This window comes from Aquarana catesbeiana, linkage group LG08 (assembly GCF_042186555.1).
Source record: "Aquarana catesbeiana isolate 2022-GZ linkage group LG08, ASM4218655v1, whole genome shotgun sequence".
NCBI classification, from domain to species: domain Eukaryota; kingdom Metazoa; phylum Chordata; class Amphibia; order Anura; family Ranidae; genus Aquarana; species Aquarana catesbeiana.
The window spans coordinates 195172811-195196640 of NC_133331.1; the positions used below are offsets into that span (position 1 = coordinate 195172811).

General features: G+C 42.4%; 1 protein-coding gene across 1 annotated transcript in view; it reads left to right on the forward strand.

Moving 5' to 3' along the window:
• The window catches only part of CHUK (component of inhibitor of nuclear factor kappa B kinase complex), a 90376-nt gene extending 69296 nt beyond the window's left edge, over positions 1-21080 (forward strand). The window contains exons 18-21 of the mRNA XM_073596755.1: positions 777-924; positions 16600-16730; positions 16957-17056; positions 18473-21080. Of these exons, the coding sequence (XP_073452856.1) occupies positions 777-924; positions 16600-16730; positions 16957-17056; positions 18473-18502 (409 nt within the window). The 3' untranslated portion in view covers positions 18503-21080. The remainder of the gene's footprint in view (positions 1-776; positions 925-16599; positions 16731-16956; positions 17057-18472) is intronic.
• The last annotated feature ends 2750 nt before the right edge of the window (positions 21081-23830 follow it).

Below are 23830 nucleotides of genomic sequence, written 5' to 3' on the forward strand. Positions count from 1 at the left end.
CACGGTATGCTGTATGGGTCGTCTCTCCATTCCAGGAGATGCCGTGCCTTCATCATCTACTCTCTGTGACACTGCAATCCCGCGAGAGTACAGCCCCGTGCACAGCTTCCCGAAAACACCCCATGCAACTTGTCACAAGAGGGTGTAAATATCAGTCTCTGTTGCCATTATAATTCCAGATCAAAAATGAGGCTTGGTTATCACTCAATGCATATGCGTGAGATTACGGCCATACAACAAGAAAATTTGAAAGTTTTACAGTGCACAGATGCGGAAGAGAACAATAAAAATGGTGCCGGCTTTGGATGGGAGAGAGGGAAAACAAAATCAGCTAAAAAAAAAAAAAAAGTATTGAGCAACGAGGAGGTTTATTTAAAAGGCAGATTGATATAACAGGTAGTGCCTACATTCATTTTTAGTTTACTACCGCTTTAAGGGGGGAGTCCTGACTGTCTGTTTAGGCAAACTACTAATAGGCTGTTCACATACTTGAGATAGTGCTGAAGCTTAATGAAGCCTGTCAGAAGCTTGTTTAAAGTGACAGTGAGCAATCCCTTTAAAATCTGTGTATTACCTCCCAAGCTGTAGCTAAATTATGCTTTGAAGGTATCACAAAAACTGAAGCTGGCTGAAAGCTTTGCAAAAGTTTTCTGCACACACTGTTCTTTTCCAAGCCAAAGCCCATATTTGCTAGGTCTTATAATGCAGATTTAGTTGCTGTTTTTTTTGTTTTGTTTTTTTCCCCTTTACTAAAAAAAAAATATGTCTGCCCTTAGCCGACTATTGGGTTGTAAGCAGAAAATTATTGAACTGCTGCCCCAGATCGAGATGACCATAAATAACATTAAGGAAGCTGATAGTTCCCTGATGCAGATGCAGGCCAAACGTCAACGTGAAATCTGGCATCTCCTGAAAATTGCATGTGTGAGTATTTTTGCCTTTTTATATTACTGTTTAGTGAATGGATGTTACAAGCTGACCTAAGTACTCTATTTTGGTAATGAAGTTGTATAAGTGAAATTTCACTTATTTAGTGTAGAGTATTGGGCTTCTTAAGCCTTGGTTTCTTCAGTGGTGATATCAGCCTATTATAGTTTGTGTTTCTGTTCCTGTCCACCTTGGAGTTTTGGAGTTCCCCTACATCCTGTGTTTTCCATAACTTAAGACAAATGAAAAATCTAACAGTAATATTATTTTTTATCATGTGATCTTGCATAGCATGAAGGCTAAGAGTGTTGACACCTCAGTTTTGAAGTCATCAAGAGAAATAAGAAACCACTATGTAGTTAAACTTAAAGTAATACTAAAGTCTAATTTCTTTATCGTACATCATGGGACACAGAGCCTAAGTTAATAACTTAATGGGTATATAGGCACCTTCAGGTGATGGACACTGGTATACCCTATCCAGGAAGTTCACTCCCTATATAACCCCTCCTCCTTCCAGGAGTACCTCAGTTTTTTAGCCAGTGTCTAAGGTGATGGTCACGAGTGAAGATGTGCTCTGAGGAGCTCCAGGAGGGATCCATACTGGATTTAAATAGCCTCCATAGACCAGATCCATCCAAAGTGCCACTGAGGCCAAAGTGGATGGTACCTGGGCCTCGTATCCAAAGCACAAGGTTTTGCCTGTAATGCCTCTCTTTTATCCAATCAGACTGAACCGGATCCAATCCGACAATGCCTCAGCTGTGGCCTATATCAATCACCAAGGGGGCACCAAGAGTCTCTCAGCGCAGAGAGGTGTGAACCATATTCTAACTTGGGCAGAAAGGAATGTTCCGTGCCTATCGGCAATCTTCATTCTGGGAGTAGAGAATTGGCAGGCGGACTACTTGAGCCGCCAGCAATGGTCTCTTTACCCCGACATATGTTGGGCTATTTGCCAAAGATGGGGGACTCTGGACGTAGATCTTCTAGCATCCAGATTCAACATGAAGCTAGTCAACTTTTTGTCCAGAACAAAGGATCAACTTGCCTGCGGAACAGATGCGTTGGTGACCCCGTGGGATCAGTTTTCACTGATGTATGCATTTCTTCCTATTCAATTGCTGCCTCGACTTCTTTGCAGAACCAAGCTGGAAAGAAAGCCGGTAATTTTGGTAGCACCAGCATGGCCCAGAAGGTCATGGTATGTAGAAATCGTAAAGATGGCAGTGGAGGGTCCATGGTACCTCCCACTACAGCCAGACCTACTCTCACAGGGGCCGATATTCCATCCTACCTTACAGTCTCTAAATTTAACAGCTTGGCTATTGAAACCCACATTCTGAAGAAACGTGGGCTTTCCGGGTCCGTTATCTCTTCCCTGATTAATGCAAGGAAGCCAGCTTCCAGAACTATATATTATAGAGTCTGGAGGGCTTATGTTTCCTGGTGTGAATCCAAGGGTTGGCACCCTCGGAGATATATCATAGGCAGAATTCTTGTCTTTCTACAATTAGGGGTAAAGATGAAATTGGCCTTGAGTACTATTAAAGGCCAAGTCTCAGCCTTATCAGTCTTATTTCAAAGACCGCTTGCTACACATTCTTTAGTCCGGGGTTTTATGCAAGGGGTGATGGGGCTTAATCCGCCAGTCAAACCTCCTTTGAACCCTTGGGACTTGAACTTAGTTTTGTCAGTGTTACAAAAACAACCATTTGAACCGATACATCATATTCCCTTAGTCCTTCTGACAAGGAAGCTGGTGTTCTTGGTTGCTATATCCTCAGCAAGGAGGGTTTCGGAATTGGCTGCTCTTTCCTGTAAAGTGCCATACTTGATTATTCATGAGGACAGAGTGGTGTTACGCCCTCGTTCAGACTTTTTGCCAAAAGTGGTCTCAGGTTTTCACCTGAACCAAGATATTGTCCTGCCATCATTTTTTCCAAAACCATCTTCCAGGAAAGAGAAGTCACTACATTGTCTTGTTGTGGTGAGAGCAGTGAAAATATATTTAAAGACAACTGCTCAGATTAGAAAGACTGATGTCTTATTTATTCTGCCAGAGGGTCCTAAGAAAGGACAGGTAGAGTCGAAATCCACTGTCGCTAAGTGGATTCGGCAAGTTATAATTCAGACTTATAATTTAAGGGGCAAGATTCCCCCTTTCCAAGTCAAAGCGCACTCTACCAGGGCGGTTAGTGCTTCTTGGGCAGTGCGTCACATGTCCCATGATGTACGATAAAGAAAATAGGATTTTTATAACAGCTTACCTGTAAAATCCTTTTCTTGGAGTACATCATGGGACACAGAGGTCCCTCCCCTCTTTTGGGGTTTAAGTATATTGCTTTGCTACAAAAACTGAGGTACTCCTGGAAGGAGGAGGGGTTATATAGGGAGCAAACTTCCTGGATTGGGTATACCAGTGCCCATCACCTGAAGGTGCCTATATACCCATTAAATTATTAGCCTTTGTGTCCCATGATGTACTCCAAGAGAAGTTTTTTACAGGTAAGCTGTTATAAAAATCCTATTTTTTGTTTTCTTTAAAAATAACAAACATGTCATACTTAACTACTCTGTGTAATGGATTTGCATAGAGCAGCCCAGATCCTCCTCTTTTTGGGTCCCTCTTCTGTGTTCTTGGCCCCTCCCCCCTGCCAAGTGCCCCCACAGAAAGCAACTTGCTATGGCGGCACCCGAGCCGAGACTCTGCTCTGTGTGTCCATTCAGACATGGAACTGTGGTTTGGCCCCCGCCCCCCCTCTCTCTCCTGATTGGCTCACTGACTTTTATTGATAGTAGTGCGGAGCCAGTGGTGCCGCGCTGCCGTTTCAGCCAATGAGAAGGGAGGGTCCCGGGCAGCCGAGGCAATTCTACATCACTAGAGAGAAAGGGGGCTCAGGTAAGTATTAGAGGGGCTGAAGGGGACTGCTGCCCACAGAAGGATTTTTATCTTAATGCATTAAGGTAAAAAAAAAACCTTCTGACTTTACAACCACTTTAAAGTGAAACTAAAATGTGAGCAGACAACTTTTAATTGCAGAAGAAACATGCTATGTCCTTTTATGTTTCAATCTTTTTGTTAGGATTTAAAAAAAACAATAGGACGTTAAAGGGTAACAAAATCAAGTACAAAATAGAACTGTCATCATAGTCCGTGTACAAACAATGACGACAAAAACATAATTGAAGGATGGGTGGTTCAGCCAGGAATCCATGGAAAGTCCATAAGTAGGTATGAGGAACTACATCAAAGTGATCAACCATGGAGAGTCCCATGTAGCACTACGTATTCAGCTATATTCCAAGAAAAGGCTTAACCACAGATGGGCTCTAATTCAGATCAACATTGATGCTATGTCCTTTCTGCAATAATATGCTATGTCACTTCTGCAATTGCCTGTTCGCAAGTTTCTGTTGACTGTACACTGAGCTGCGCATGCTCAGCTTAGCATGCATTCTCAGCATGGTGCCGTGCGCATGCACAGGAGTTGCGTCATTCCCACCAGCCAACCGATAGGCTGAAAACATAGCATCCAGAAGAAACCCAGGTAGAAGATGTCAGCAGCCGACGAGAGATTATTATTATACAGGATTTATATAGCGCCAACCGTACAACTGTCATATCGTTGGAATGGCAGTGAGTATTCTGCAGACTTTAGTCATGCTTTAAGTTTACTTGTAATTTCCAGCTGGTGCTCTCATTAATAGGATATTGTAAAGATATTTCTTTCTCGAACATCACGGGACACAGAGCCACAGTAATTACTGATGGGTTATATAGGTATCACTGGTGATTGGACACTGGCACACCCTATCAGGAAGTTCAACCCCCTATATAATCCCTCCCCCTTGCAGGGATACCTCAGTTTTTACGCCAGTGTCTTAGGTGATGGACGTGTAAAGATGTCCTGTGCTGAGCTCCAAAGGGAATATCCTAAGATCCTATACTGGGGCAAGCCAGGCGAACCGGATCCATTCAAAGTGTCTTTTAATGGCCGAATTGAATGGTACCCGGGCCTCGTGTCCGAAGAAACGAGGTTTTACCCGTAATGCTTCTCTTTTTAGAGAGCTGGACCCCGCAGATCAGAAAATGGCTTTAAACTTCCTAATTTCTGGCGAGGTGCTTTACGGTCCCAGAACTGTTGGATCCCCCTATTCGTAGGGGGCCCCAGTCTCTGACGTTTTTTTCAGACGGAGCCCACCGTGAGAGGTGAAGATTGGGTCTGTGTAAACAGCACCCTGCGGCTGGATAAGGTAAGAGGAGATTCCACAGAATTTTTGAGTTCTAGTGGCTTTTCTCCTTTAAGGTAAATGCATGCTATGCCTATTGTGACCACCGGGGGCTGCCAAGAGCACAAACCTGCACATGCTGACTGTCTGTCTCAGGTGTTTTCATCGCTGATTATGTCCCAGCGTCTCAAGCAGGCTGCAAACAGGTAAGATGGAAAGGGGGATTTCTCATGTTTGAATGTTCCCCCCCAGGCTAGAGAGGGGCCACAGGGGTCTAGAAAGTGGTTATACCACCCGGGCTCTGCGGCCTAATGGCCACCATCTCTGAAGATAGCCGTTCAGGCAGATCTTGTTACCAGCCTCTCTCCCTCCCCCCCCCCCCATCCCCAGCCTTTCTCCAGAAGCATGACAGGAGAGTCGGCCAGCGCGGGAAGCGCTCGTTTTTTTCAAAACTCGGGGGGGCGGTAGAGGAGGGGGCGGGACGTCAGCACAGGTGCTTAGACTCCCACTCAGGCCAGCTGCAGGCTATTAAAGGCACTCTGTACAGGTGCACTCAGCCTTCTGAGAGACACAGAGCTGACGGTCGCATGTAAGGTGGGACACAGGCATTCTCCTAGGCAGCATTTACTGAAGTAACACCAGACTGAGCATTGGGTAGCAAGGCTTTTAGCCAGACTACATCGCTCAGCGGGCAGTGTTCATTTGTATACCTCACACCTTGTTGCTTTGCACTATGGGTAGAAGAGGTTCAAGCACCCCAGGAACCAGAGACACTAGGGGATCTCGTTCAGGTTCTGAGGGCCCCCTGTCGGCAGCATCCTCCCCCCCTAAAGATGGGCCAGGGACGGCTAGCCAGGGAGAGCCATCGGGGTCAGGGGCTACACCTGCTTCTGGCACTTCAGCCCCTGTATATATTACACAAGAGGTTTTTTTCTCAACCATTAATGGTCTAGAGGAAAGATTAATGGCCGTGATTACGTCTTCACTCAGTGGAAGAAAACGCACTAGGCTTTCCTCTGTTCCCCAAGACCCTCAGACAGAGGAGCTCTGGGATAAAGGAGATGAATACCTTTCAGAGGTTCAGGATGGGACGGATGATTCCTCTTCGGAGGAATCAGGTGGAGAGGGACCCTCTGCGACTTCCCAAGAGGAGAAAGTCTTAGTGCAGATCCTCACTGGATTGGTCCGCTCCACATTTAAGTTGCCCATACCTGAAACTGCTAAAGAATCCTTTTCTGCTTTGGGGTCACTGAAACCTTTCCAAGCAGCACATGCTTTTCCTGTTCATACTTTACTTGAAAAGCTCATTTATTCTGAGTGGGATCACCCAGACAAACGTTTTTTTCCGCCGAGAAAGTTTTCAACACTTTATCCGATGGAAGAAAAGTTTATTAAAATGTGGGGAATACCGGCTATTGATGCCGCCATTTCCTCCGTAAATAATAGCCTGATTTGTCCTGTAGACAATGCTCAGATGCTCAGGGATCCTGTAGATAAAAGGATGGAATCCCTATTGAAGGATGTTTTCTCCTTAGCAGGATCAGTGGCCCAACCTGCAGTAGCAGCGATTGGAGTCTGTCAATACTTAGGAGACCATGTTAAGCAGGTCATCAAAGTATTACCTGAACAGCAGGCCCAGGGGTTTGCTAACCTTCCAGCGGCCTTATGCTTTGTGGTTGACGCCATTAGAGATTCTATCGTGCAAACCTCCCGTCTTTCACTGGGGTTGGTGCATATACGTAGAATCCTATGGTTGAAAAATTGGTCAGCCGAAGCACCATGTAAGAAGCTACTGGCTGCGTTTCCATTTCGTGGTGCAAGGTTGTTTGGAGAGGACTTGGATAACTATATCAAGAGAATCTCTTGTGGGAAAAGCACTCTCTTACCTGTCAAGAAGAAGAGTAAGCGTCCCTCTTTCAAGCGGACTCTTTCCCCAGCGCCGGGGGCTTCAGCCTCCAGGCAGTCTCGACGGCCGCCTCCATCGGGGTCCAGAGACAAGAGTCAACCCCAGGGACAAAAGAAGTCCTGGGGAAAGAAGCCTACTAGGCAAAACACTAAGACCTCTGCATGAGGGGGCGCCCCCGCTCACTCGAGTGGGGGGAAGACTGCGACAGTTCTCAGAGCTCTGGCAGGAGGACTTCCAGGACAGATGGGTAATCTCCACGGTAACCTTAGGGTACAAGCTGGAGTTTCAGGAATTCCCCTCTCCTCGGTTCCTCAGATCAAATGTTCCCAGAGACCCAGAGAAGAAGCAGTCGCTCCTTCTAGCGTTAGAGCGACTTTTGTCGCAGGAGGTCATTATGATAGTTCCCGCAAAGGACCAGGGATTGGGCTTCTATTCCAACCTTTTTACGGTCCAAAAGCCAAATGGGGATGTCAGGCCCATTCTGGACTTAAGGGATCTGAACCGATTCCTAAGGATTCAGTCCTTCCGCATGGAATCAATTCGAACAGTAGTTCCCACCCTGCAGGGAGGAGAATTTCTGGCATCAATAGACATCAGAGATGCATATCTGCATGTGCCCATTTTTCCTGCTCATCAGAAGTTTCTGCGCTTCGAGGTAGGAGGGCGCCATTTCCAGTTTGTGGCTCTGCCTTTCGGGATAGCCACTGCACCTCGAGTGTTCACAAAGATCTTGGCTCCTCCTCTGGCCAGATTAAGGGCTCAGGGTATAGCTGTCATAGCATACCTAGACGACCTGCTCTTGATAGACCGGTCGGTAGCCTCTTTGAATGGAAACTTGAGGACCACGGTCAGGTATCTAGAACACCTGGGTTGGATCCTCAACTTAGAAAAGTCTTTCCTAAAACCAGTAAGAAGACTGGAGTATTTAGGTCTGATTATAGATACAAGCCAGGAGAAAATATTTCTACCCCAGGCAAAGATCACTGCTTTGAGAGAGCTGATTCTGACAGTAAGGACCAAGAAGGGTCCCTCAGTCCGCCTTTGTATGAGGCTACTAGGGAAGATGGTGTCTTCATTCGAAGCAGTTCCCTATGCTCAGTTTCACTCAAGAATGCTGCAACACAGTATTCTGTCGACATGGAACAAGAAGGTTCAGGCATTAGACTTTCCGATGCACCTGTCGCATGCGGTGCGTCAGAGCCTCAATTGGTGGCTCATACCCGAAAACCTGCAGAAGGGGAAATCCTTTCTACCGGTTACCTGGACGGTGGTAACAACAGATGCCAGTCTGTCAGGTTGGGGAGCAGTTCTGGAACAGGCTGCGGTCCAAGGGGTATGGTCCAAGACAGAGAGGACCTTACCCATCAACATTCTGGAGATCCGGGCGATACATCTAGCTCTAAAGGCCTGGACTATCAGGCTACAGGGTTGTCCGGTCAGGATCCAGTCCGACAATGCCACAGCAGTGGCTTATGTCAATCATCAGGGAGGTACCCGGAGCCGAGCTGCTCAAAAAGAGGTGAACCAGATCTTAGTCTGGGCAGAGATGCATGTGCCATGCATATCGGCAGTTTTCATCCCGGGAATAGAGAATTGGCAGGCGGACTATCTAAGTCGCCAGCAGTTACTTCCAGGGGAATGGTCTCTGCATCCCGACGTCTTTTGGGCCATATGCCAAAGATGGGGGGTTCCAGATGTAGATCTCTTTGCATCCCGATTCAACAAAAAGATAGACAGATTTGTGGCAAGGACAAAAGATCCTCTTGCATGCGGGACGGATGCGTTGGTGATTCCGTGGCATCGGTTTTCACTGATTTACGCATTCCCGCCTATTCTGCTACTACCACGACTCCTTCGCAGGATCAGGCAGGAAAGGAAGTCGGTACTTCTGGTGGCCCCCGCTTGGCCCAGAAGGACTTGGTATGCAGAAATAGTAAGGATGACGGTAGGTTCCCCGTGGACCCTACCGGTACGCCCAGACCTGTTATCTCAAGGTCCAGTGTTCCATCCTGCCTTACAAACGCTAAATTTGACGGTTTGGCTATTGAGACCCACGTTCTGAAGAGTCATGGGCTCTCAGGTCCTGTCATATCTACCTTGATTAATGCAAGGAAGCCAGCCTCCAGGATGATTTATCATAGAGTCTGGAAGGCTTCTATAACCTGGTGTGAATCCAGAGGTTGGCATCCCAGGAAATATGTCATAGGTAGAATCCTTCATTTTCTACAGATGGGATTAGAGATGAAGCTGGCCTTGAGTACCATCAAGGGCCAGGTCTCTGCTTTATCAGTATTATTTCAGCAGCCACTTGCTTCGCATTCTTTGGTCCGAAACTTTATGCAGGGGGTGATGCGTCTTAATCCTCCGGTTAAAGCGCCCCTAAACCCCTGGGACTTGAACTTGGTCCTGGCTGTGTTACAGAAACAGCCTTTTGAACCAATAAGTCAGATTCCTTTGGTCTTGTTGACAAGGAAATTAATTTTTCTGGTGGCCATCTCTTCTGCTAGAAGAGTATCAGAATTAGCAGCTCTTTCCTGTAAGGAGCCTTATTTGATTATACACAAGGATAGAGTGGTACTACGCCCTCATCCTAGTTTTTTACCGAAGGTGGTTTCTGATTTTCATTTAAACCAAGACATTGTTCTACCTTCCTTTTTTCCAGATCCCTGTTCTCCGGAAGAGAGATCTCTACATTCGTTGGATGTAGTAAGAGCAGTTAAGGCCTATCTAGGGGCAACTGCTCAGATCCGCAAGACGGATGTTTTGTTTGTGCTGCCAGAGGGTCCCAATAGAGGACAGGCAGCGTCAAAAGCTACCATTTCTAAATGGATTTGACAGTTGATCATTCAAGCTTACGGTTTGAAACAGAAGATTCCTCCGTTTCAGATCAGGGCACATTCCACAAGGGCTATTGGTGCTTCTTGGGCAGTGCATCACCAGGCCTCTATGGTTCAAATCTGCAAGGCCGCAACCTGGTCTTCAGTTCATACATTCACCAGATTCTATCAGGTGGATGTGAGAAGGCATGAGGATATCGCCTTTGGGCGTAGTGTGCTGCAGGCAGCGGTACAGGGTCCTCAGGTCTGATTGCACCCTACTTGGTCGTGGTTCCCCCCCCTCAGGTAGCATTGCTCTGGGACATCCCATCAGTAATTACTGTGGCTCTGTGTCCCGTGATGTTCGAGAAAGAAAATAGGATTTTTTAAAACAGCTTACCTGTAAAATCCTTTTCTTTCGAAGGACATCACGGGACACAGAGGTCCCGCCCCTCTTCTAATACACTATATTGCTTGGCTACAAAACTGAGGTATCCCTGCAAGGAGGAGGGATTATATAGGGGGTTGAACTTCCTGATAGGGTGTGCCAGTGTCCAATCACCAGTGATACCTATATAACCCATCAGTAATTACTGTGGCTCTGTGTCCCGTGATGTCCTTCGAAAGAAAAGGATTTTACAGGTAAGCTGTTTTTAAAAAATCCTATTATTTAAACAGCTTACATGCTATCAGGGAACACCAGCCCTAATTGATAAATATTTGGAAAGAAAAAGGGATGTGTTTTGAAGGAATGGGTGTTAAATGGTGATTCCCTGATTATATAGCGTACACAAATCTTAATAAAAACAGATGTTTATTGAGGTATATAGAACACAGTACATATACACATACATAACGAAAAAGGGCTAACACATAAGCCCAGAACATCTGGTGCCACACCTATATGCTGTATACAAATAGACAATATTTAAAATAATCCAAAAACATATATATATATATATATATATATATATATATATATATATATATATATATATATATATATATATATAATATATATATATATATATTTATTACATAATTCGCAACCACCTAGAGGTGGAGGCACAAAGGTAAGGGAGGGGGAAGATGAAACAAATAAAATAAAACATTTTTTAAGAAAATATACACGTATAATAAACTAAAGTGACAGGAAAAAGTTAGAAAAATAACCAATACAACAATAAATGTACCTTCAATAGTCTGGCATGTTCACACTAAGGGGAGACCAGTGAGAAGCCATCTTGGAAGGCCCCCAATTGAGACCAACGGCCCTTCCTAAAATCTCTCACATCTTAAATGGCAAAAATAAAGGACTCTATTTAGATAACCATACATTTATATATCACTGAGATGATAACTGTGTATTTCATAGAGACACATACCGTGTCACAATATAGATGTGTATATATAAGACCCACTTGGATATGGGGGGATCATTCAATAGCCAAAAAAAGATTCTTTGGTTATACAATCACTGTCCCAGGTCTATAACATCTAGTGGGTCAAACAGCCAGGATATATTACTCCCCAAAAAACAGCTATAAGCTACCACACATAAATCAAAACAAAATTCTAATAATAGCTGCTTACCAAAAATGGAATCAATTTGCCAAATTGAGGATCAAAACGTAGATTATAAAAAATCTCATGTGTCTAGATGAAAAATGGGGGTATATCCTACATACAGGGTACACACAGCAGCAAAAATCTGGGTCTCTAGAGGAACCTGCACTCCAGTCTAGAAAATCCCAAAACCAGCCTGCCTCTCTTATAGGGAACCGGAAGGGGGCGGTCTGTAGGGTGTTGGGCAGGAGCTCTCTACACTGACAAAGGAAATCCAAAAACTGACCCCCACCTACCTATCATCGTGGCCAGAAAACGCTCCAAACCCAAACCAGTCCCATAGACATGCAATGCCCATCTCGAGGCCACCAGATACATGCTGCCATCTACACACCAAAAGGGAGGGGCGGGTGCATAACTCGCCACGTCCGTATACAAACACAGCGTGTCGTATTTCCGGTCGTGTCATCCAAGATGGCTGCTAACCCGGAAGTGCGCTCCAAATACAAGCACAAGCATACAAACACCTTTTTATATTATGCTATAGTTATATGTGTTGATTTTAGCCTTATATGGGCTTATGTGTTAGGCCATTTTCTTTATATGTGTATGTACTGTTTTCTATATACCTTAATAAACGTCTGTTTTTATTAATATTTGTGTACGCTATATCATCAGGGAATCACCATTTAACACCCATTCCTTCAAACACATCCCTTTTTCTTTCCAAATGCTCTCATTTATAATTTAAGTAAAATGATCTCCTGCCTAAAGCAGGCCATAGACAAATAAAAAAAAACAAGCAAAATTTGTGCCGATTATCGAATCATGTTTTTTTTTGCATCATTAGTGTGCCAGCTGAGACGTTTTTTGTGCCGCAATCAAAAGTGCCTAATTCAACATGCTGTTTTTTGTTTTGTTTTTTTACAAAGTCAAAACAATTGAAGGCTCAATCCATGTGAATTATTTTCCGTTTTTTGACTCTTCTATGGCCTGCTTTACTTCCCAAAAAGCCAGATTTTGATATGTTGATTAGCGAATTTAGGCAAGCCTGCTGTTCAGCATTTCTCTTAATACCGCAAAGCACAAGATCATAGAAAGCGTTGCAGTACTTCTCTGTTGGGAAGTCTGTGGGTATCATGACTGAGTTTCACTTTGGGCTTTTGTTTGGCTGTGTATGAGTGTTCAGAAGAAAGGAATCTGTTTTTCCTGGCATAAATAGCACTTTTTAATGCAGCTGTTGCTTTTTAAGAAAATAGGCAACGGCTGACACGAGATGAGCTTGTGTACTGAGCTTTCTGAATAGAGGAGTATTTGCTGTATATAGCATCTCTGGTGATTGTATTTATGTATAAGCCATCAATAATTATCAGAAATTATGACAGCCAGTATGTAGGTGTATCTAAAAATTAGACTATCATTAAAAAGTTAATTTATATCCGTAATTCAATTCAATGAGTGAAACTCATATATTTTATATAGATTCACTACTCACAGAAAGATATATTTTAAGCATTTCTTTCTTTTAATTTTGATGATTATGGCTTACAGCTAGTGAAAACCTGAAATTCAGTATATCAGAAAATTTGAATATTACATAAGACCAAGAAAAAAGGATTTTTAATACATGTATGTCCATGTACAGTATAGTGGCCACTCAATACTTGGTGGGGGCTACTTTTGCATGAATTACTGCACCAATGTTGCTTGGCATAGAGCCGATCAGCCTGTGGCACTGCTGAGGTGTTATGGAAGCCCAGGTTGTTTTGATAGTGGCCTTCAGCTCGTCTGCATTGTTGGGTCTAGTGTCTCTCTCCTCTTCCCCTTGACAATACCCCACAAATTCTCTATGGGGTTTAGGTTAGGGGAGTTTGCTGGCCAATCAAGCACAATGATACCATGATCATTAAACCAGGTATTGGTACTTTTGGCAGTGTGGGCAGGTGCCAAGTCCTGCTGGAAATTGATATCAGCATCTCCATACAGCTGGTCAGCAGAGATGGGCGTGAAGTGATCTAGAATTTGCTTTGGACTTGATAAAACATAGTGGACCAACACCAGCAGATGACATCCCCAAATCATAACTGACTGTGGAAAATTTTGCATTTCATTTGGAAATCAAGGTCCCAGAGTCTGGAGGAAGAGTGGAGAGGCACAGAGTCCAAGTTGCATGAGGTCCAGTGTGAAGTTTCCATAGTCAGTGATGATTTGGGGAGCCATGTCATCTGCTGGTGTTGGTACTAGGGTTTGACCAATATTGTTTTTCCGGTGCCAATGCGATACCGATATTTCGGCCACGTCTCCTGCCGATAGCCAATATTTTTTGCTGATATATTGTACATTTAAAAAAAAAAATTTACACTGTCATGTTACATTTTTTTTTGTATCACTGTTATTGCTGTCACAAGGAAAGTAAACATCCCCTGTGATAGTAATAAGCAGAGACAGGTACTCTTTATGTAGAGATCGGGGGTCTATAAGACCCCCAAACCCCTCCTCTGCACTTCAAAGTATTCAAAACTTCAACATTGGCGTTTCTGAATACTTTATTTTTTTAAAACTGGTGCCTTTAAGATGCCAGTACAGTAATCTGGGAGGTGATGTCATGACGTCGCTTCCGGATTACTAGATTTGAGACCCGAACAAAGCATCGGTTTTGTTCAGGTCTTCGGCCAGCTGGTAGATATGCCACTGGTTGCTCGGGCCTCCCAGTGGGACGGGAGAGCCCAGGCGAGGGGGGGTGTCCCCTCTCGCTGCTTGTACTAACAGCCAAGCGGCTGCTGAGCTCTCTAAAGAACAGTACCTGGGTGATGCATGCATCACCCCGGTAAAAACCCTTGAAGCAATATCGATAATATCGGTCAGTTTTTCTACCGATACTTCTAAAAAAGTGAATATCGGTCACACTGATAATCGGTCGATCCCTAGTTGGCACGCTGTGTTTTATCAAGTCCAAAGTCAGCTCTCTACCGGGAAATTCTAGAGCACTTCATGCTTCCCTCTGCTGACCAGCTTTATGGAAATGCTGATTTCATTTTCCAGCAGGACTTGGCACCTGCCCACACTGCCAAAAGTACCAATACCTGGTTTAATGATCATGGTATCACTGTACTTGATTGGCCAGCAAACTCGCCTGACCTAAACCCCGTAGAGAATCTGTGGGGTATTGTCCAGAGGAAGATGAGAGACACCAGACCCAACAATGCAGATAAGCTGAAGGCCGCTATCAAAGTAACCTGGGCTTCCATAACACCTCAGCAGTACCACAGGCTGTTCGCCTCCATGCCACACAGCATTGATGCAGTAATTAATGCAAAAGGAGCCCCAACCAAATATTAAGTGCATACTAAACTGTACATGGGCATACTTTTTAGTAAGCCAACATTTCTGTATTAAAATACCTTTTTTTATTTGTGTTATGTAATATTCTACTTTTCTGAGATACTGAATTTTGGGTTTTCACTAGCTGTAAGCCATAATCATCCAAATTAAAAGCATAAAATGCTTAAAATATATCTTTCTGTGTGTGTAGTGCATCTATATAAAACATATGAGTTTCACTTTTGAATTGAATTGCTGAAATAAATTAAAGTTTTGATATTCTAATTTTATGAGATGCACCTGTATATAATCCATGAATATGTGTAAAATAATATCCATGCTCAGAAGGAATCAAACAAAACAGCAGCTGAGCACCATAACCCAGATATTGAGCACTAAATGTAAAAATATAAAGTGCAGCTCTTCAAAAGTAAATCAAAAATAATGCATATGTGAATATAGCATATAATATCTAAAAAGTGCAGATGTGAAAAAATTGTTGTAATTACTGTGTGATACTGATTATGCATGTGACCAACATAATACAAAAAAGCATACATTGTATTATAAAGTGCAATAGCATATATAGTGCCAAAAGATAAATCATTCAACAGTGAAAAGTTAACTAAATGGCTGGAGTTTCATGGAAAAGATCCCACGTGATATATAGAGCCTGGATCAAATGCTTGACCGCGTGATACCCGTCATCACAGTGAGAGAAAAGGCTTTCCTGGAAAGCCAGCGGCCACCCTTATTCAGAGGGGTCACAAAGCGCTTATTGGATCAATGATCCCATTGAAGGATGTCCTGTGCGTCTCCCACCAGAAGCCTCCACATACACCGGGCAATGGTCAGATCAGAGCAGATCCTTTGCAATCACGCAGCGCGTGAGAGCGTGGCATGAATAAGGGTGGTCGCTGGCTTTCTGGTAAGCCTTTTACCTCACTGTGACAGGTATCACGCGGTCACGCATTTGATCCAGGCTCTATATCTCACGTGGGATCTTTTTCATTAAACTCCAGCCATTTAATGAACTTTTCACGGTTGAATGATTTAACTTTTGGTACTTTATATGCTATTGCACTTTATAATACAATTTATGCTTTTTTGTATTATGTTGGTCACATGCATAATCAGTATCGCGCTGTAATTACAACCATTTTTTCATATCTGCACTTTTTTAGATATTATATGCTATATTCACATATGCATTATTTTTTTATTTGCTTTTGAAGCGCTGCACTTATATTTTTACATGTATATAAATCCATACCTTTCTTATACATAGCCATAGCTCTTAATATTAAGTGGGGCTTTGTCTAGCTTCTAACTTTCTGAAAGTGTTGTGCAGGATAAAACACAATTTGAGCATATTTTCTTGGTACAACCTGCCTGCCAGCCATGGAACTTCACTGTAACTGATCTAAAACTAAAAACTGATTTAGTACAATTTATTGGGAACCATGCTGTAAATTTACTAGACAAACATTTTTTTGAAGCTTATCAGCTGTACGTGTTTTGTTTTTACCACCTATCCTGAAAGAATAATGTGTTTGGATGCTGATGTTGATTCTGATGCTGATCCAGTGGCTTTAGTACTTTTTTTGGGGATGCTTGTTTACGGTTAGTGACTCAACGCTTAGCATCAAGTGATAGCCAGGCAATTAGTATCTTAAAATGGGATCACAATTACAGACTCTTTAATAGGCTTTGGGGGTAGAATTTGCTTGTAATGCATACTGTTTGACCTGAAAATGTAATGCTGGATGGTAAAATAAAGTATGAAGTTTGATATTTAAAACATGCATTGTTTTCTTTATTTTTGTGCAGACACAAAGCTCTGCACGTTCTTTGGGACCTGCTAGTTTAGAGAATTCCGCTAGTCCTCGTCCATCGGGTTGGTCAGACTCGAACTCTCCTCAAGCTCTCGCTTCTATGCTTCTTCCAAAAGAGAGGAACAGGTATGTACTAATAAAATGCAGTCACCTCTTCAGCCTTTCATTTGCTGAGTTGCCCATTTTCCTTGTCTAATATATAGCAGATTGATGGTAGCGTGGCAAGATACTAAAAATGAATGGGTAGCTTTTGCCTTTTACAGTATGCTTCATTGTTGTCTGCTTTACATTGGCTATGCATAGTTTTGCTTTTTAAACATAATTTAAAATGCAAGTGTAATATTCTTTTTAGGGAAGCATTTAAGCATGCCATAGATGAGAATCTGTTCTACCAGAAACAGCTGAGTACCCTGATTATGGAAAGCACAAAAGAAAAGGAGAACAGTTTAGTGGTGAGTTTTTCTTTTGGCTTTTTGTTACTAGAAGTAGTAGTTCAACCTCTGTATCAGTCTCTGGTTTCTCTTTCTTTGCATTAAAGGATACATTCACCTGTTTTAACCTGTTACATGTTACACCCATATTAGGGTGTAATATGTTGCAAATATACCGTCCCATGTGGGCCCCCCCCCTCCCCCCATCACATGTTTTGGCAGCTGCCACAAGCTAAAGAAAATGCTCTGCCCCCTCAGCCGCCTCATTCGTTCCCAGTGTTCTGTGAATGAATGGACTACAACTACTGAAAGCCTTTGTGGCTGTCTGCTTGTAGTTCTCAATGAACTACCACAGCGCTGTTAAGCACTTTGGTAGTTCATTGAGTCTTCCTGTCAATGTTAATCTGCTTGCCCATATGAGCTGTCTGCTTGCCCATATGAGCTCACGCTGACAGTCTGCTGGAGACCTGCATGGTGTAATGCTTTCCAAGCTCCTAAAACAAAAAATAGTAAGTGCAAATGTTTTTTAACTGCAAAAAAGTTGCATTTATTATTTTTTTGTTAAAAGGTGAACTTATCCATGAAAGTCTAACTCCGAACTCTACCCCCACCCTTCAGGATCTTTTTTTTTTTTTTTTTTTTTATCTTTTTTTTTTCCTGATGTCCTTCTGTTTGGTCACATGCTGTGCTGGGTCCTCCTCAGGCTTCTCCCAGTCTTAGGTGACCCTGGATGATGCAGCGAGTAATGCTGGTGTGATGACAAGGCCCTGACTCCTCGCACTCAGACTTGTTTTAGTATTCTGGGTTGAGTGACACTGCGTGTCATTCAGTCTGAAAGACTCAGGACATCTTGCAGGGAACCATTTTGAATTTAACAGTATTTTTGCTGGGCTTGGAAGTTAGGCTTTAAAATGGAATTCCTGTGTAATTTTAACTAAAGCTAAATCTACTCCCACCCCCATTCTAAGAATATTCTATCGACCCTGTAAAAGAAAAGATGTCTATGTTTCCTATTCTGAAGGCGGTCCAGTCACATTGTCAGGTCCCAGCGCTGGCTTCAGTGTAGTGGCGAGGCCGAGAGAGTGGCTGCAGAGCCTGGGCAATGATGTCACCCATAGGCTTACTATGCAGCAGCCGTTGTCGGCTGTCTCTCCTCTACTCTGAAGCTGATCATGTGACAGGAGTGGCTTAAGAATGGGCAAGTATAGGAATCTTTTCTTTTACAGGGTAGCTAGAATTGTCTTAGACTGGGGGTGGGAGTAGATTTAGCCTTAGAATATGTCTAGAATAACACTTTAACATTGTTATTAAATGGCAAGGACATAGTCTACAAATTCATTATATTCCTTGCACTAGCCATAGTATTTTATTTGTGTAATTTTGCTGTACTTTACTAAAATATGGTGAAAATAAGCTAACATCTCTTTTTCTGCTTAGAGCCTGGATTGGAGCTGGCTCCAACAGTAAGTGTTGAGCTGTACCCCAAAGACAACCATTCACTCCTCATTTACACGCTGCAGCATCTGTTATAACAAGACTGGTAATGCAGTAATATGTAATTGTCGAATGTTGCCATGAAAAATCCTTACTATGATTTCAGAAATAAGTAGTGCACACAAAGCATTGCTTGTATCACCACAAATATATCAGTTTTCCTAAAAAAAAAAAAATGTATCTAACATACATCTAGGTTGAAAATAGTGGTATATCTTATGTCTTGACCCTGAAGTACAGTGCATCCGGAAAGTATTCACAGCGCTTCACTTTTTCCACATTTTGTTATGAACAACCTTATTCCAAAATGGATTAAATTCATTATTTTCCTCAAAATTCTACAAACAATACCCCATAATGACAATGTGATAGAAGTTTGTTTGAAATCTTTGCAAATTTATTAAAAATAAAAACAAAAAATACACATGTACAATAAGTATTCACAGCCTTTGCTCAATACAGTCTGAGGTCCAGAGCACTCTGGAGCAGGTTTTCATCAAGGATGTCTCTGTACATTGCTGCATCTTTCCCTCAATCCTGACTAGTTTCCCACTTCCTGAAAAACATCCCCACAGCATGATGCTGCCACCACCATGCTTCACTGTATGGATAGTACAGTATTTGCCAGGTGATGAGCGGTATCTGGTTTCCTCCAGACATGATGGTTGCCATTCAGATCAAAGAGTTCTTTAGGTGCCTTTTGACAGACTCCAGGCGGAGTGTCATGTGCCTTTTACTGAGGAGTGGTTTCCATATGGCCACTTTTCCATACAGGCCTGATTGGTGGAGTTCTGCAAAGATAGATGGTTGTTCTTCTGGAAGGTTCTCCTCTTTCCACAGAGAAAAGCTGTAGCTCTGTCAGAGTGACCATTGGGTTCTTGGTCACCTCCCTGACTAAAGTTCTTCGTCCCCACTCAGTTTGGTTGGGCGGCCCGCTCTAGTCCTGGTGGTTCCAAATTTCTTCTATTTATGGATGATAAAGGCCACTGTGTTTATTGGGACCTGCAATGCTGCAGAAATGTTTCTGTACCCTTCTCCAGATCTGTGCCTCCATACAATCCTGTCTCGAAGGTCAACAGACAATTCCTTGGACTTCATGGCTTGGTTTGTGCTCTGACATGCACTGTTAGTTGTGGGACCTTATATAGACAGGTGTGTGCCTTTCCAAATCATGTCCAATCAACTGAATTTAAAACAGGTGGACTCCAGTCAAGTTGTTGAAACATCTTAAACCCCTTTCACACTGAGGTAGTTTTCAGGCGTTTTAGTGCTAGAAATAGCACGTGAAAACTGCCTCCCATGCTGCCTAAATGTGAAAGCCCGAGTGCTTTCACACTGGGAGGTGCGCTTGAGGGACATTAGAAAGTCCTGCAAGCAGCATCTTTGGGGTGGTTTGGGAGCGCTAAAATGCCCCTGCCCATTGCAATGAATGGACAGCGCTTCCGAAGCGCCTGAAGAGTGCTTCGGAATCGCCGCAACAATGGCGTTTTTAACCCCTTCGGCCACTAGCAGGGGTTAAAAGCGCCCCGCTGGTGGCCGAAAAACGCCGCTCAAACAGTGGTAAAGCGCCACTAAAACAAGCTAATGCACGGGCGGCCCCAATGTGAAAGGGCTCTTAAGGATGATCAGTGGAAACAGGATGCACCTGAGCTCAATTTTGGGTGTCATGGCAAAGGCTGTGAATACTTATGTGCGTGGGATTTTTTATTTTTTAACAATTTGCAAAGATTTCAAACAAACTTCGTTCATGTTGTCATTATGGGGTATTGTTTGTAGAATTTTGAGGAAAATAATGAATTTAATCCATTTTGGATTAAGGCTGTAACATAACAAAATGTAAAAAGTGAAGCACTGTGAATACTTTCCTGATGCACTGTACATCACAGCGTATTTTAAATAGACTCGCTGCTCCCTGGACAACGGACAGGAATAAAACATTTAAGTGAACTTGTCATGAAAGAAAGATAGGGGCTGCAATTGCTGACTTACCTAAACATAGTTGCCTGGTTCCTATTCTGACCTTCTTGGTTCAGTAAATTATTGACCTGGAGCTAATATAGAGCTCTGCAAAGTCTAGTAAAGTCATAAATCTGTATCAGAATACTTTTTTCTGGGTCAGAGTCAACGTAATAATGCAAAAATGTCAGCATGACAGCCAGGCACCTAGGATTGTCATAAGGAGGGCAGTGGCAGCTTCCATAAGTTTCTTATGACTGTTTGTTTTTCTTTACCCTCCTTATTTGATTGTATCTGAGGACTGTAACTAGCAGGTTGTAATTTTAAGTTTCTAAAGTTTCAATTTTATGGAAGACTGTTCTTATAAGTGCAATATTTTTACTTCCTCTAAGAGGAAACCCAGGACACATGGCTTCCGAATCAACTGTAGGCTTGTAGATTTGTCTTTCCAATCTCGTGAATGTCTGTATATTTAAGTTTTAATGTATTTTCAATTCTTTCAAAACTATTTCTGTAACTGAGAAATGATTCATGTCCTTTAACTTCACTCTTGTACAATATCATTATATTTAAATAAATAACCAGGAAAATTTAACTTTTTCTATTGCTTTTCTTGTTTCATTTGACTAAAGAAGAACCCTGTAAATATTGTAGAGTTTTTCACTTTTACTTTGAAATCCAAGCTCTAAGGCTCGATTCACACCTATGCATGTTGCTTTTGAGCGTTTTTGGAGGTTTTTTTTTTCATGCTTGCCACGTTTTTGAGCAGCGTTTTTGCTGCGTTTTTGCCGCGATTTGCGTTTTGCGTTTTTGCGTTTTTTTTTTTTACATTTTTTTTTACAGTCTTAAAAAAAAATAAAAAAAAAAAACGGCAAAAACGCACCAAAAACGCTGCAAAAACGCTGCACTTGCGTTTTTGATGCTTGTCCATTGAAATCCATTACATGCAAAACGCTGCTTTTTGCATGAAAAAAAGTTCCCGACCCTTTCCAAAAATGCAGAGAAACAAAAAGGCATTGATGTGAACATGTTCCATAGGAACACATGTTAAAAAATTCCCGTGCATTTCTGCAAAATGCATCAAAAAAAGCGCTAGTGTGAATGGAGCCTAAATAAGCTCTGGTGTACTCGGTTGCCAGAAAGAAATTGCTTAATTAGTTGAATGTTTTCCACCTGTAAAACCATCAGTAAAATTTTGTTCTGAAACTAAATTTCATCATAAAGACCAAGCCAATATCAAAATACAGTGGATATAAAAAGTCTACACACCCCTGTTAAAATTTCCGGTTTCTGTGATGTAAAAAAAGGGACAAAGATAAATAATTTCAGAACTTTTTCCACCTTTTAATGTGACCTATAAACTGTACAACTCAGTTGAACAACAAACTGAAATCTTTTAGGTGGAGGGAAGTAAAAATAAAAAAATAAAATAATATGGTTTTATTAGTGTGCACACCTTTAAACTAATACTTTGTTGAAGCACATTTTGATTTTATTACAGCACTCAGTCTTTTGGGGTATGAGTCTATCAGCATGGCACATCTTGACTTGGCAATATTTGCCCACTCTTCTTTGCAAAAACACTCCAAATCTGGCAGATTACGAGGGCATCTCCTGTGCACAGCCCTCTTCAGATCACCACACAGATTTTTAATCGGATTCAGATCTGGGCTCTGGCTGGGCCATTCCAAAACTTTAATCTTCTTCTGGCAAAGCCATTCCTTTGTTGATTTGGATGTAGGCTTTGGGTCGCTGTCAAGCTAAAAGATGAAGTTTCTCTTTCAGCTTTCTAGCAGAAGCCTGAATGTTTTGTACCAGTATTGACTGGTATTTGGAACTGTTCATAATTCCCTTTACCCCTGTTCCAGCTGAAGAAAAACAGCCCCAAACCATGATGCTGCCACCACCAAGCTTCACTGTGGGTATAGTGTTCTTTTGCGGCAAACATATCTTTTGGAATTATGGCCAAAAAGTTCAAACTTGGTTTCATCAGACCATAACACATCTTCCCACATGCTTTTGGGAGAATTCAGATGTGATTTTGCAAAATTTAGCCAGGCTTGGATGTTTTTCTTCATAAGAAAAAGCTTGTGTCTTGACACTCTCCATCATAGCCCACACATGTACCACACAGCCAGTACTTGCCAGATATTCCTGCAGCTCCTTTAAAGTTGCTTTAGGCCTCTTGGCAGCCTCCCTGACCAGTTTTCCTCTCATCTTTTCATCAATTTTGGAGGGACATCCAGTTCTTGGTAATGTCACTGTTGTGCCATATTTTCTCCACTTGATGACTGTCTTCACTGTGTTCCATGGTATATCTAATGCCTTGGAAATTATTTTGTACTCTTCTCCTGACTGATAACTTTTAACAATGAGATCCCTCTGATGCTTTGGAAGCTCTCTGCAGACCATGGCTTTTGCTGTAGTATGCGACTAAGAAAATTTCAGGAAAGACCTACTAGAACAGCTGAACTTAATTGGGGGTTAATCAGAGGCAGTTTAACCACTTGCCGGCCGCTGCATGCCATGTATATGTTGGCAGAATGGCACGGGCAGGCAAAAGGGCGTACGTCCCTTTGAATTTGCTGCCTAGCAGGCGCACTTGATGTTCGCCGGCGACCTGCTATTGCGGTGAGGAGAGGCAGAACGGGGAGATGCCGATATTGGCCTAAACTGAGGAAGAAATTAGTTTTTTATATATATTTTTTGGGGATATTTATTATAGCAAAAAGTTAAAAATGTTGCTTTTTTTTTTTCAAAATTGTCTGTCTCTTTTTGTGTATAGCGCAAAAAATAAAAACTGCAGACGTGATCAAATACCACCAAAAGAAAGCTCTATTTGTGGGAAAAAAAGGACCTAAATTTTGTTTGGGTACAACGTCTCATGACCGCTCAATTGCCAGCTAAAGCGACGCAGTGCCAAAGCACAAAAAATGCTCTGGGGTAAATTCTTTCCGGGGCCGAAGTGGTTAATTGATGGCAGATGTGTACTGACTCCTATTTAACATTAGTTTGAATGTAATCGCTTAATTCTGAACACCGCTACATCCCCAGTTATAAGAGGGTGTACACTTATGCAGCCACATTATTTTAGTTTTTTTAGTTTTACTCCCCCCCCCCCCCCCCCCCCCAAAAGATTTCAGTTTGTTTTTCAACTGAGTTGTACGGTTTATAGGCCACATTAAAGGTGGAAAAAGTTCTGAAATGATTTATCTTTGTCACATTTTGAATGACAATTACTCAGTCATGCAACACTGTACCCAGATGAAATTTTTGTCCCTTTTTCACACAAATAGAGCTATTTCTTTTGGTGGTATTTAATCACAGCTGGGATTTTTATTTTTT